At 44.0% G+C, this 15,099-nt stretch overlaps 1 protein-coding gene and 1 long non-coding RNA gene across 2 annotated transcripts in view; both read left to right on the top strand.

Moving 5' to 3' along the window:
- Positions 1 to 6,277: 6,277 nt before the first annotated feature.
- The window catches only part of SLC4A5 (solute carrier family 4 member 5), an 88,335-nt gene continuing 79,513 nt past the window's right edge, over positions 6,278 to 15,099 (top strand). The window contains exons 1-2 of the mRNA XM_035345004.1: positions 6,278 to 6,637; positions 13,793 to 13,978. Of these exons, the coding sequence (XP_035200895.1) occupies positions 6,551 to 6,637; positions 13,793 to 13,978 (273 nt within the window). The 5' untranslated portion in view covers positions 6,278 to 6,550. The remainder of the gene's footprint in view (positions 6,638 to 13,792; positions 13,979 to 15,099) is intronic.
- Positions 10,305 to 12,307, top strand: LOC118177366. The gene is made up of 2 exons (XR_004755768.1): positions 10,305 to 10,782; positions 11,723 to 12,307. It is a non-coding gene; the product is annotated as an uncharacterized LOC118177366 (long non-coding RNA).

Below are 15,099 nucleotides of genomic sequence, written 5' to 3'. Positions count from 1 at the left end.
TTCTGCTCAACCAAGCAACCCATTCTGGCATGTGCTTTTCAAGAAGGAAAAGGCTAGTTTCCATGTTCTTCTTCAAGATCTTCAGCAAGCAAGGGCAAGGACGATTGGGCATGCAGAGTAGTAATTTTTTTATTTTTATTTTTTTACCCCTCTAGATGCTTCTTCTCCTTATATAGTATCATCCTCCATTGTTAGTGGCTTTGGGAAGGAAATCCTTGTTGCTGGCAATGGGCACTAACACCAAACTACCTAGACTCTGATGGGAGGGTACTGTTCAGGTTCCTACTTTCTTGAAGGCATGGGAATGAGAGCAGGATTGTACAGCTGGACTGGGGAATGCTTGTTTTATTGTCAGGACTCTAATCTGGGCTTGTGTGATTGGGGAGGGGGGGGGGAGGACACCGAAGCCACTCTGGTGATAACATCTGCAAATTGAAAGCTTTCGTTGTGTTAGAGGCCTTTGGTTTTCTCTATTGCTATAGGAGTGGAGTGTGTTGGCCCAGAGTGGCACATTGGTGTTGGTGGGAAGGAGTCTAAGAAGAATTCGTGCCTCTGCTACACAGAGCTGAGTAAGAGAGGCAGCAACATTGTCATCAATGCCCAGGTTATGCATTACTGGTTTAATGGTGCATCAAGCATTTAAGTTGCAAAATAACTTGACAGCACATCACAGCAGATGCTGCAGAAAGCTGCAGCTCTATCTGTTACACTGACAGACATCAGGTCTCTCTCACCCATCACTTTTCAGTAGTCATGATGGCACATTTAATCCTGCCACCATGGATTAATTCCTTGAAAAAGCCAAGCAAATTTCTATGGATGAAATTACAGATGCCTGATTGCATTGGCTCCCATTATGGGCAAATCATAACAAGCCTGGGGACTTCCAATAGGGTATTGATTTTTTAAAAAGAAAATATGCTCAATTAAGAAAAACAAAAAACAAAAAACATGGAAAATACATGTTCAGAAAAATCTGTGTATAATTAAATCCATTTGACTTGTTTTGAAAATGGGAGGGAGGAGAATTCCTTTTCCAAACTAGAGCCCAAGATGCTGGATAATTTCTGTAGCCCCATAATTTTATTACTTAGCACATTTAGGCAGGTATTTCATGGTCATGTATTAAATACCCCTGGAAGAGACTAAATCTCAGCACAGATGAAACAACTCATGGGTTGAGATAAGGATAATTTAATTAAAGGAAATATAATTATTAAGGAATAATAGCCCCAAATAACTAGCCCCAAATCATAAGCAGTATTTTGACGAAGCAGTATCTGTCAGATGTCCCATCATGTATGTGTTTTTGTTGGTTTTTAACCTGAGCTCTGTGCATCTGCACCTGCCCACTCAGCTCCAGCACTGGTACAATGATTCTCAGCAGAGCAAGTTGCCAAAGGGGAACACACCAAAATGTCTAAAAAGTAAGAGAAAAAGGGAGGAAAAATAAAAATAAAAATAAATAAATAAATAAAAAATGGACCCAGTGAATGGGGCCTGTAGGAGCTACAAGGAAGAAAGCAGAAACTCCTGGCACATACAAACCTTGCAAACACAGAGCAAAAAGGGGATGTTCTCCTGCCTTCTCTAATAAAGTTGCAGGGCTTCAGGCTGTTGAGGCTGGAAGCATCAGTTGTTTCCTGAGGGGATAATGCAGATTTATGGAGAACTGCTCCATCCTGTGCAATTAGAAGTGATGATCTGCAGACCGGTGCTAACCGAGGAGGATGTTTGAGTACAACTGAGCCATAGGAGCCAGAAATGCCTCTGCTCCGCATCACTTTTGCCACTGGCATGGGCACAGTGTCTGCAGTGTGATGCTGATCCTGGCACCCCCAAGTCCTGCTCTTTATCCTCCTCTTGTAATCAAAGTGTTTTACAAATCAGAAAATTGCACATTAATGCTTCAGTTTTATTCCTGCTCTTTATCATACAGCATTGCTTGCTTATTATCTTAACCCCTCTGAGCTATTTCTCTTCCCCCTGCTCCCCTCCCCTCTACCGCCCCCCTCCAGTTCACTTTATTCTTTATAGATGCTGCACTCATGATTGTACTGGGCCAGCTGTGCCATGGTTTGCAAAGGCAAAATGTTTCCACTTTAATCACTGCCTGCCTGGGAAAATACAGGATAAGTCATCACTTCAGTAATACTATTGCACCATGGAAGATCTTTTCAGTTGTTGATGTGTTTATTAAACAGGTTGGTGCTTTAATCTGCGGCAGGAGGGTGTAGTAAAGCCAAGGCAACAGTTCAGGATGGAGAAGGGCAGTGTGTAATATGGGAGCTTGTGGTTAAATGTAGCTTAGGTTTGAAGAATGTAACACACAGGGTTTCATTTAGAAACATGCAGCTTGGTGTATTCATTGCCCAGTAAAAAATAAAAATAAAAAAATACACCTGCATGTGACTCAAGAGCATGGGGCATCAAAAGGTCAAATAAAGCATTAGCCAAATGCCACTGTTTTAGAAATCCCACATCAAAGTTTGCAAATTGGGTTAAGATCAGCACAAATATTAGTGAATAAAATCACAGGGACAAGTAAAAGTTGCGTTCTGCAGCTCTGGGATGATGGAGCAAAATCAAACTCTGAATCAGCAAATGGGGTCTTAGTAGGGTTTGGCAGTTGGGAAAAGAGGAGGTAGCCTGCAGTTTAAGCCCGTTATGCTGTTTGGCTTCAAACGTTCTCCCTTGCAGGATGAGTCTCTAAATGCTGCAGGGCATCCAACAACTTTTTCCTGCTTCTTGGTCCTTTTTGCAAAGCCCTTCACTGTGGATAACTTGCCCATAATTTGTCCATTCCTTTGGAGCTTGTAGCTAAACTTTCCTTCACCCACAGTTTAGACAAGATGAAAACCCATCTGTGAAGCAGCAATGCTGTGGGGAGGGTGCTGGGAGCCTTCCCATCTTTCCAGGCAGCAGCTGAAGAGAGGTGCTGGGAGGTAATTCAAAACTCATTCCCTGTTTTTGACATTTCTGTTTTTTGGGTTGTTTTGTTTTGTTTTGGATAATTTGGTTGCAATTTGTCTTCAATTAGAAGGCATTGTGAGATGTGAAATAGCTGCAAGTGCATCTACACAGTCAGCAAGGGGATCAATGCTCTGCATCATTTGTTTTGTGCTTCTTCCTCGCAGTTCAGTGTGTCTGGCTTGCAAAAGAAGTGCAAGTAAGAGCAGTAGCAGCACCACTTTTCATGCAATTAAATGTTAATCTTGTTAGGAGGAACCATAATCTAGGTGCTGTTGTGGCTGTCTGAAGAAGGATTGAGAGAGACTGTGGTAGCTGCTGCTTCCCCAGCTCAGACAGAGAAGGACGGATCCCATCACTGCACCAGGCCTGTGTGCAAAGACCTGACCTTGCCTGAGCTGAAGTGCTAAATTTTAAATTAGCACTTTCCAGCTCTAACTTGGCTGTAGGGAATTGCAATAGGATCCTGTGAAAATACTCACTAATTAATTTATTCAACAGGGGCAATTAAGGCAGTGAACCCAGTCATGGAATCAGATGCTGACTGCTTGCTCGCTTACCACCTCTAGTGGTAAGCCAGCTGTTCCCATACCACTTAAATATTGGGGCTACTAAGGAGGATTTTGACTGACCCTCTCCCATGTGCAGCTAACAAAACCCAAGAGCTGCAGCTGCAAGCAGTGCACAGCACCTCTGCTTCCATCTGGCAGCTCAGCAGAATCATTGCAGAGCTCCAAAAGGCCATGGATCTAATTTTTGACCCCCAGACCCATAACAAAAGCTCCCTAAGACTCTTTTCCCCAGTTATGTCTGCTTGCACGGTGCTCGCCTTGCACCTAGCAGAGCCACAAACAGCCAGGTCAAACAGGTCCCCTCCTTGCCCGAAGAGCACCAAAAATCCTGCATAAGGACCTCTCTGTAATTCTGGGCTGAAGCTGGGGGGAAAAATGGCAATGTTGGAGGAGGTAGCCACATGCCTAGGCTTGTCAAACTCATCATGCCAATGATTTGTGATTTAATATGCTAGGGAACCCCACTGAAGGGAAGAAACAGCATCTTTATTGAAGTTTCTTGTTATTCCAGCTGCATGTAGAGTACTGTGGAGAGCACATCAATACCACAAGATGGTCCCTCAGAAGATTTAGCACATTTTCCTGCAGACTCAGTTTTGACTTTGCAGAACTATTAGAGGAAACTTTCTGCCTCTAAAGCCTGGGGTGATATGTGAGGTGGATGGGAAATCCCCGTCCCTGGGTGTTGGAGGGGGACAGGGCTTTGTTGGTGCCCCAGTAGCAGCATTGCCTCCTCAAATGACTGCAAAACCCCAAATTTTGATGGCTGGTTGATATCCAGCAGTTTCTATAGTCCTTGCTGGTCCTAAGCATTAAATGCCAGCTGAGGCATTTCTTCCTGCAGTTCATGATTGCCTGGGCTTGATTCTACCAGGAATGGTGCCACGTTAATGATTAAAAGCCATTCAAAGCTAGCTTGTTCCACATGTGTGAAGCTTCTTTGGGTCCTTCACCTGGCTCCAGCAGCACATGCTAGTGTTGTCCCAAAACTGGGTTCTTCGCCAGTGTGCAAAGAGCCAATCAACACACAGCACTGAGATATTTATTTCATGTCTGTGCAAAGATGGGTGTTAATAGGAATTTCACAAGCTAGCACACTGATTGTCCCAAGCGCAGTTTTTTTATGCTAGTCTACTTCCTTATTATCAGTTAATTATTACAATTGGTGAATAGAAGTTAGTTCCTATATTTCTAATTAGCATTTTAACATTAAATGTTACATACAGTAACATTTTAATCTACTATGCATGTTCTGTAAGGGGTCGTCTTAAGTGAGGAGTAAATCTTTTATGAGGAGGGGACTTCCTCTTCAAGATGTGTGGTTTTCACATAATGAGCTGAATTTGTCTTAGGGATGCAGTCTAGCTAGCTTGGGTATCTTTATGTCATATAGCCAAGTGTAGATTCCTGGTGTCTAGTCCTAAGTCTGTCTGTCTTTTGTTGTTTGTTTGTTTGTTTTGTGCAAGCTCTTGCTGTCCTTTCTTGGTGACTCACCCTGTGATCTTATTTTATTTGTTAGTCTTTCATCACCAGTATCTCCAGAGGGGAAAAATATTCAGGAATAAAACTCAGTGACCCCAGATTGCTTTCGCTATTGATGGGCTGCTTTCTTTGCTCCGTCTTTACCCTGAGAACATCACACATAAGCGACCTTAAATAAAATTTCAAGTCTTGCATAAATGTGGACTTTAGAATTATTCAACTCAATGATAAGCTTTCTAAAAGCTCTGCCTGCATTTCCATTGTGTCCAGCACAGCTTGTGCATTATCTATTCATTATGGTAATGTTAGTAATAGATGATTTAAGGTTGGTTTCTATCTCCTCATCTCTGAGTGCTCTATAGATGCAAGTGGCAAAGCATCTGTATGCATTTGTGCAGCCAGAAGAGTGCTTATTCCTTATTGTCTTTTACAGAAAAGAAAGCATGGTATAAAATGTATTCAGTTGAAGGAAAAAGAAAGAAAAATAGTTAAATTTAAAGATCTCTGTACCTCTGATTAAGGGTGTACAGCTTGCTAGGGAAAATGCTGTGCAAGGAGTGTGGAGAGGATCTTGACACTGCTTTTGCAGGTGTGCAAATGATTTTATTTTATTTTTTCAAGGAGAAAAAAAAATCATTTCTGAGGCACATGAGAGTTCCCCAGAGCCAAAGGTCTGAGTAACAGTGAAAATCAGCACTGTATAAAAAAAACTCTCCTTTCTGGAGTGCATCAGACAGAAAATTCTCCGGTAAATGTTGTCATATAGAAGTAATCTGAGAGTTTTATCACTTTGCCAATCCATGCTGCACAAACCTGATTTTTAGAAAAGAGTTATATTACATAATTTTCCACTTGTGGAATATAGGTGGTTATTTACCTGGCTGATGGGGAAATGATGCTGAGAACAAGTCTACAACGTGCTTGCAGCATTCTGGCCTGATTTATTGTATCAGAGATTTCAGGTTTGCCTGTGATTCAGTGGGGATGAGAGTCACCCTGAAACTACTTGTAAAACCTAGCATAAAGCCAAGTTTTGTCATGAATTGTTCTCTTAAATGTCACTCTTAATTAAGTGCATCTCCTGAAATGTCTCCTGCTCAGCCTTTCACTGGGTGTTGGGGTTTCTCACTGCAGGATAGCACTGGGCTCTTCCAGCACTATGGGAAGGACAAGAAGCCCTGACTGCAACACATTTGCTGTAAAAAAAAAATATCTACAGATCTACTCAGACACCGATTTTTGGAACACGTTTTGAAGTAAACCTGCTTGAACAGAGGTTTGCAGTCGATCTCGGCAAGAAAGCCAAGCAGCAAAGGCAGTCAAGGGTTAACGCCAGCTGCTCATGCTTCTTCTGCCTTCCCTCTTTCACGCTGGGTTCCTGCCAGGCGGAAGCAGTTTAAGTTCAAGGCTGGCTGCGCACGGAACGGTGCGGTGCATGTCCGCGCTCCTCGGGCGGTGGTGGAAGGCAGCCGGGGCAGGGAGGGGCTGGCAAGCAGCGAGCAACCCCCCCAGCCGGAGCTGCAGGGATGGCACAAGCTTCTGAGTGCCGAAACTCCCTCCTCTATTACTACAGCGTCAAATTTGCTCTGTCCACGTACGCTACTCTGTTTTCGGTAGGTGCTCGGGTTTGCTTTGCTGTCCTTCCTGGCATCGGCCCCATGGTGCCACCCCCATGGTTTCGATTTGACTTTCCAGTGTCAAAATTTACTCTTTCAGATCCCTGTGGTAAAATCTGGTGCTATGCGTGTTGCAAAGTCCCTTGTGCTTTGAACTAGCTGGATCCAAAAAGGGCAATACTGGCTGAAACTTCAGGTTTTGGTGGATTTAATACCATCATCCTCAGACTGTCCATCCCCAGAGCTGCTCCTGCAAATCCCCTATGGCTGCAAGCTGAGTTTCAAGACAGGTGGATCACAAACGTGGAAATTTAATGGAAATTGAACATTTTTATGGTGCAAGAAGTTATTGGACAACAGCATTGCCCATCTCAGCTGTTACCGTTATGTGGTTTGATAGGGATGAGGCTGAAGCTGAGCATAGAAGCAGCCAGCAATGCCCATTAGCATGGATGTGGCAGTTGTGGGTATTTGGCCACGCAATTCATTTTTGGAGGAAAAAAATACACTTGTTTTTAAGCAGTTTTGATGCAGATATGATTAGGGTGAAGCCTCCCTGGCACCTGGGAGGGTGCAAGCCATGTCAGGGCCAGGGAAGCTGGCAGGAAATTCCTCTTCCATTAGGGACAGTGCATCCACAGTTAACAGATTGGATGTGAACTTAGCACCTTCCCTGGGTTAATCTTACATAATGCAGTCCATAATATTTACAGGTATCTCCTCCTGACATCTAATTAATCATATTTGCCCCATGCACTGCTGCAGGCTGGGTGTGTACAGTGGTATGCATATTTAATTGGTACAATTGATTGCACAAATATCTGTGGTGTTCCCAGGCAGGCTGAACAGAAAACAGGGTTACAAGCAAAGTTTGAAAATGCTTTTTTTCCCATTTTGTTTTGTTTTGTTTTATTTTATTTTATTTTATTTTATTTTATTTTATTATTATCAATGAGATTCTTGGAGAGCAACACTCATCCTTGCTAGCTGGGGATGGTGAAGTGTGTCATCTCACCACACCAAAACAAACTTGTGTCTGCCTCAGGGCATGAATGAGAACAAAACAAAACAATACAAAACAAAACAAAACAAACAAACAAAAAAGGCTTTTCTTTTGCAGAATATCTCCTCAGATTCTTGAGGCCTTTGGGGCAGGAAGGCTCCTGATGGGAAAAGAGATACCAAAGATCTCTTGAGCGCATCCAGAACCCCTATGGGACTCCTGCTGCACCCAGTGAGAGACAGAAACCTGGAATTTATAAAGCTTTTGTGCCTCTGGCTTGAGTGAAGCTGCCTGGAGTTTTTTGTAAGGGATAGTGCAATATTCCTGGCTTGTATAAGAAACAGCGTGGCCAGCAGGTCCAGGGAAGTGATTGTCCACCTGTATTCAGCTCTGGTGAGGCCACACCTCGAGTGCTATGTTCAGTTTTGGGCCCCTCACTACAAGAAGGACATGGAGGTGCTCAAGCGAGTCCAGAAGCTGAGGCTACGAAGCTGGTGAAGGGTCTGGAGAACAAGTCTTACGAGGAGCAGCTGAGGGAGCTGGGACTGTTCAGACTGGAGAAAAGGAGGCTCAGGGGCGACCTTATCGCACTCTACAGGTGCCTGAAAGGAGACTGTAGCGAGGTGGCGGTTGGTCTATTTTCCCACGTGCCTGGTGACTGGATGAGGGGGAATGGGCTAACATTGCGCCAGGGGAGGGTTAGGTTGGATATTAGGAAAAACCTCTTTACGGAAAGGGTTGTTAGTCATTGGAATAAGCTGTCCAGGGAAGTCGTTGAGTCACCATCCCTGGAGGTCTTTAAAAGATGTTTAGATGTAGAGCTTAGTTATATGGTTTATTGGAGGACTTGTTAGCATTAGATCAGAGGTTGGACTCGGTGATCTTGGAGGTCTCTTCTAACCTAGATTATTCTGTGATTCTGTGATTCTGTGATTTTTGTTGCAAAGTTAAGCTCTGGGAAAACCTGTTACCATGTTTTTGTTTTCTCTAAAAGTCTGAGTCTTGCTCAGTTTGTGGTTTCCTAAAAATGCCTTTAAGCAGCATGGGGATGAGGGAAGGGGTGCATTTTTTTTTTCTTCCAGTAAGTTTGAATCTAGGTCTTGGCTGCACTTTGCAAATGCAGATTAATAAGGGGATGCATGAGCACAGTCATGATGCCAGATGCTGATGGATTGCTGGGCACGCTATGGGACAGGGGCATTTTGCAGAGCTCAGGATGTGTGTTCATCCATGAGCAAGCAGAAACTCCATAATTCCCTGCAGACTGGCAAAAAAAGGCTATTTTGTTTGGCTCTTACCCAGTCTGGCTTCAGCCTAGAGGGATGTATTTGCTCATTTTTGTCCTGGGGTGGTACTTGTACATGTATGTTGAACACTGAGTCCATATGGATTGCATGGCTCTGGCGTCCTTTTCATTCCCCTGACCTACTTCTGGCCTCATTTGCACGTCACCTTTGTATTAATTCAGTGGCTCTCCTGGACTGTTCAGTCGCAGTAACCAGAGGTGACTGGAGCCAGGCTTCACTGCAGCCATATTCACTTGATAATAATTATTGTACAGAAACTTCTTGCATGCCTTGAAAATTTAACCCCCATGGGGAAAAAAAAAAAAAAGAAAAAAAAAAGATGTGATTCACTGGGAAGGATTGAAGAGGTTTGGGGTGAGATGCATCACAGCTTCCTAGCATTGGATGTCCCAGCCTGCACAAATTGGTTGAACAGAGAGAATAACACCACTGGATCCTTTCCAGCACTTCCCTGTAATGAAAGCAAATATTTATAGGTGGAAAAAACAGTAAAGAAGGGTGGGATAACTCTGAGAGTGGTTCTAAACCACACATGGAGCAAATTGCCCAGAGGTTTGAGCATCACAGATTGGACCAGCAGCTTATTGCCGCGTACCACAAATCACAGCTGGCATCACTGTAGCCCATAACATTTTCTCTCTTGAAGGTCTCATCATCTCCCAAACTGCTGGTTGGTGCCCCAAGAAAAGGAGAAAAAAAATAAAAATAAAAATAAAAAAGACATCTGCTATCCTGCAGATAGCTATGACTTTTATTTTTTGTGCAGTGCCTCTGCTGTGCATTGGATGTTCATGTTTACAAGGCAAGAAACAGAAGGTGTGCAACAGCCAGCATGTCACAGCTCTCCTTGCTGGTTTTATCCAGGCAAATTTAATACAATTTATCACCCTTTTTGCTTGTTGGAGCAGCTCTGTTTGTGACCTGACTTAGAAAAGGAAAATTGCTTGGTGCCAAAGGCTTGTTTTCAAACTCTTTGTCCCCTAAACTGAGATTGCTGGAATAATCCAACAGCACAGGAAAGTTTTGCATTTAACATTTCCGTTTTAGTAATATCTTCTGTTTCATGAGTAACTTTCCCACATTCTGCAAGGAAAATGTTGTCAAGGATTCAGCTGAGTATAAATTGATTTTAAAAAAAATATGTTTTTTTCATATTACTTTTTCCATACTTTTAAAAACTGCTATTTTAATTGGCCATCATAAAAGCATATTTTTTACAATCCTACATACTATCAGCAGTTAGGCATTATATGACATAATTAACCACAATATTATTAATCCCATGATTCTATCCTTTAATGATTAAAAGTACTCAGTACTTTCTTTATCATGTCTTCTCACCTTTACATTATGGCAAAACATTTTGACTTTTCAAAGAGGAAAAGAAGTGTCCTGCTAATTTGAAGGCTGACAGGTCTTCAAAAACTGGAAAAAATGATTTAATTGTGAGCCAGGTATCTGGAGAACAAGATTTGGAGTTTTACGTCAAGTTTTGCACCTGTGTTCAGCTGGATGGAGAGCAGAGTGATGCCTTATTCCCTCCTCTCCTCTATGGACCAGTGCTCTGACTCACATATCTGTCCGCCTGGGTCTGCATGGGCTTGAAGCCACCATCGTCATGACTTTTTCGTGTTCCCAAATAAGCAGAAATTACTTCCTGGCATTAGCATTGACTCATCAAATTAATGCTGCCTGCCCTGGAATGAGCCATGTCTGCTGCTTGGCCCTTGGCAGGCTTTGAGGTTGTGCTGCCAAGGGCCAAGTTTACATCCCCTGGGATTTTTGGGACCTGTTTGTTCTGCCTGTGGCTGAGAGTGTCTCCCATTACTCAGGTCTTTTGACTCTTGGAAAAGGAGAATGTGGCACCTCTTAGGTAGTAATGGGATTTTTAGGAGAGGGTAGAACCATGTGTGTTTCTGGTTAGCATTGGTTAGTTGCCTCTTTGCAAAAGCAGTCATACGAGGATGTAGAAGCAACACCAGAGAATCCATGGCTCAGAGACAGCTTTGCAAACTCCCTGTACCACCTGTGGATTAGCTGCAAGGTCATGCTTCCCATGTGGCACTCCTGAGCACTGCCAGCATCATCAGAGCTGTGTTTTACCTTGTCTGTGCATTAATGTCCTTTCATCCCATTTCTTGGCATTAGTGACCTCCAAGGGCTATAAATGACCCCTCAATCAGTGAGATTTTCACCAAACTCCCCTTAGCTTTGCTCCCTCTCAGGACCCCACAGCCCTCAGCTCATTTCTTTGCTATTAGTTGGAGCACTGTCTTTCCCTGCAGTGACGGTTTGATCGCATGGTTAGTATTTAGAAATGGGGTAATCATCCTATCATTACAGAGCAAGTGCAGATTTGCTTTTTCTCTTGGATGCATTGCAGAGCACTTGTAATTACCAGCTGCTGACTATCCTGGTGTTTGCGTTGCATTAAGGTGATCATTGGGATCATAATAAAACTACAGAGATTTTACCGGCAGGCTTTATTCTGTGCCTTACCATGCCACAGAGTGTGGGTAGTAGACAGTGGTAGTGACACTAGAAATCAAAAATGTTTGCTTTGACTGAATTTGTATGGCAATAACATCCCCTCTCCCCTCCTCCCCCCCCTCCCCCCAGACAAGCCCAGTGAGATTTCCTTTGCAATCTCCCTTTGGTGGGAGACATACCCATACATCCACTCCCTTCCTTGGGGTATGTGTTGCTCTGTGAGGTCCTTTCTTGTACTTGAAGGTGCTTTGAGTGGCAGAAATTCACTTTTTAAAATTTGAGGGTGCTTTTTAGCAGGCAGGGTGTGGAGATGGGCTGGGGTCCAGCCTACAGTGATAACCCTAAGCCAAGCAGTCTGCAAAGTGCTGGGTGACTTCTTAAACTAGGAGTTGAGCAGAGAAAGCTAAAAAATCAAGCAGATCAAGATAGGATTTGCCAACTTTGCTTCTTCCAATTTGCTTGGTAGTCCCGGGGAATGGAAGAGTTTGAGGTGTGCACAGCACTGTCTGGGCACTCAGAGCAGGGTCTGGGGCTGCAGTGATGCTGGGAGGAAGGGCCAGCACAGCCACCTGCATGCTACATGCTTTAAATGTTTTGAGGATCTTTCCAGCCCAGGAAAAGCTATTTTTAAGCACTGCATCCTGAAAAATCTCCTTGGTTTTGCTCCCTTGGTAGCAGGTGAAGCCCAGCCTGTGCAAGATGCTTCATCATCCCGAGTCTCCAGCCCTCAGCCTCACTTCCAGGTTTCCTTCATGTACTTTCCAAAATCTCTTCCTTCATTCACATCACATATCATTAATTAAAATGGAGAGAATGTTTCTGATTGGCACACAGGAGGGACATTGGGGATTATTAGCAGGAGATGCATGATGTGTGTTAATATCTACCCCCTACCTTCAAATCCAAGTGTATTTGCTGGGTCGCAGTTTTAGAGAGAAACATTAAATCAAGCCTAATCCCAACTCACTGAGCTGATGCTTAAAATAGAGGATAAAGATAAAAGTGTGATTAAAAGGCAGTTATCAGAAATAGCCTATTTGTTTAGTTTCAAATCGCTAACAGTTTGTAAAATATCACAGGTCTAAGCTTGATTTTTTGAGAAATTTCAGTTCCTCCATAGAAGAGATGTAGTTTGGAAGTGGATAGCGGTGGATGGAGATAAACTAGCTACAATAACTCTCCACAAATAGTGTCCTACCCAAGTAGAGAAGAAAATAAATAATCTCCCCAAAAGAGTATAGATTGTGTGAGAAAATTATGGATTGAATTGTCAGTGCAAATTAGCAGGAAGGCTTTGAGCAAACTCATTAGGAGCAATGTAGCCCCTTATAAAGGTGAAAGCAATGGAAAAGGAACAAGAAAAGGAGGTTTTCTCCTCTTTGGCAGTACAGCATTTCGAACATGGGTACCTGCAGCCAGCATCTTTCCTGAAGGAGTTTTCCACTGATATTTGGTGTGGGGAGAGCTGCAAAAAGCAGTATGAAAATCACTCAGGATGTTCCTCACTTTCCTCACTGAACTTTCCAGGTGTCAACTCAGTACCAGCCTCTCCTCTTCTCCGGGCTGAAAAAATCAAGTGACCTCAGCCACTCCTCCTACATCTTCTCCTCTAGACTTTACACCATTTTTGTTGCCTTCCTTTGGATGCTCTCTCATAGTTTTATGTCCTTCTTTTACTGTGGTGCCCCAAACTGTGCATGGTGCTTGAGGTGAGGCCTCACCAGCACAGAGCAGAGCGGGACAGCCACTTCCCTTGAGCGGCTGGCAGTGCTGTGCCTGAAGCAGCCCAGGGTACGGTCAGCCCGTTTGGCTGCCAGGGCACACTGCTGGCTCATGTTCAACTTGCCGTCAACAAGAACCCCCAGATCCCTCTCTGGGGGGCTGCTCTCCAGCCTCCTCCCCCAGTCTGTACGTATAGCCAGGGTAGCCCTGTCCAGGTGCAGAATCCAGCACTTGCTCTTGTTAAACTTCCCGCGGTTGGTGATTGCCTAGCCCTCCAATTTGTCAAGATCTCTCTGCAAGGCCTCTCTGCCCTCAAGGGAGTCAGCAACTCCTCCTAATTTAGTATCAGCTGCCAGTTTACCTAGCATGCATTCCAGTCCTGCATCCAGGTCTTGTATAAAACATTTAAGAGAGGTGGCCCCAAACTGGAGCCCTGGGGAACCCCATTAGTCCCCATTAGACATCAGCCCAATGTAACCCCATTTACCCTTTCAGCCCAACCTGTCAGCCAGTTGTTCACCCTTTATAACATGTATTTGTCTAGCTGTATGCTGGACACCTTCACCTTTCCCTCAAATCCTCTGCTTTTTCCCATTGGCACCTGATGCCCATCTCATACTTCCCTTCCAGATCCTTGGCCTCATGATCCTTTGCATCGGGATTTATGCTGAAGTGGAGAGGCAGAAGCACAAAACCTTAGAAGGAATCTTCCTCGCTCCAGCCATTGTCCTGCTTCTGCTGGGCTTCACCATGTTCTGCGTCTCCTTTGTCGGCATGGTGGGGAGCCTCAGGGACAACCGGACACTGCTAAAGACGGTAAGGCTGATGCCACCACCGGGCTTTCTGGATGATTTCAAGGAGGAAAATTAATGTATCCTAATGAGTCACCACCATCAGTTACTGGAAGTGTGTGCCCCTTACTGGCTTTAGGTGCTGCTTGATGTTTTTAGCTCAGCCGTGGAGCCAGTAGAGGAGTAACAGGGAGAGAATATATATAAATTGCAGAGCCAACACCCAATTATCCTCAGATGAATGCTTCCCAGCATCTGCAGGAGGCATTGCTGCCTTCCACCTGGGGCGACAAGTGAATTATTTTAGGGCTCAGATCCTGTCTCTGGTGGAGGGAAGGCTCTGCTTAACTTTATTTTAGTTGCAATGATGCCAATAGAAAGTAGCTTTGTTTCCTTTTCCATGGAAGTATTAGTAGAGAGGAAAATGGCCTTTGAAGCCAAACTGAAAGAAATCTAGGACACTGCTGCAAAACTGTTCACTCCTAACCTGTTTCCCAAGGGTTGTGTCAGAATAGCAGCATCCAACTGCCTGTTCTCCCCTTCGCTCTTGGGGTGACACCTGTGCCTCCAGTGAGAAGCATGAGACTGAAGGGGTTTATAAACTGAATTATAGGCCACTGGCAAAGCTCCTCCGTCATGCTCAGCCAGGGCTGATAACCGGTGAGAAGCTCAGTGCTAGCTCTGTTGGTTCTACAGCTGTGACTGACACTCCCTTAGTGATGAAGTTGCTTTCAGATGAATAATCTGTGCCAGTCCACAGAGCCTTCCTGCTGGCACATGAATGCCTTGCATGCTAATGGTTCATATAATACCTTCCTCTCCTACTAGTTTGACTTGATTGGTGTATTAGAATCAAACACAGGGTAGTTAGCTAGCTCTCACTTCCACTGGCTTGCAATATTCCTTTAAAAATTGCTAAGCATTTCATACACACAGAATCATCTAGGTTGGAAGAGACCTCCAAGATCACCGAGTCCAACCTCTGACCTAACACTAACAAGTCCTCCAATAAACCATATAACTAAGCTCTACATCTAAACATCTTTTAAAGACCTCCAGGGATGGTGACTCAACGACTTCCCTGGACAGCTTATTCCAATGACTAACAACCCTTTCCGTAAAGAAGTTCTGCCTAATATCCAGCCT

Source organism: Oxyura jamaicensis, chromosome 22 (assembly GCF_011077185.1).
Source record: "Oxyura jamaicensis isolate SHBP4307 breed ruddy duck chromosome 22, BPBGC_Ojam_1.0, whole genome shotgun sequence".
Taxonomy (NCBI): domain Eukaryota; kingdom Metazoa; phylum Chordata; class Aves; order Anseriformes; family Anatidae; genus Oxyura; species Oxyura jamaicensis.
The sequence above is the reverse complement of the archived record's forward strand: the minus strand, read 5'-3'. Positions and strand labels throughout refer to the sequence as shown.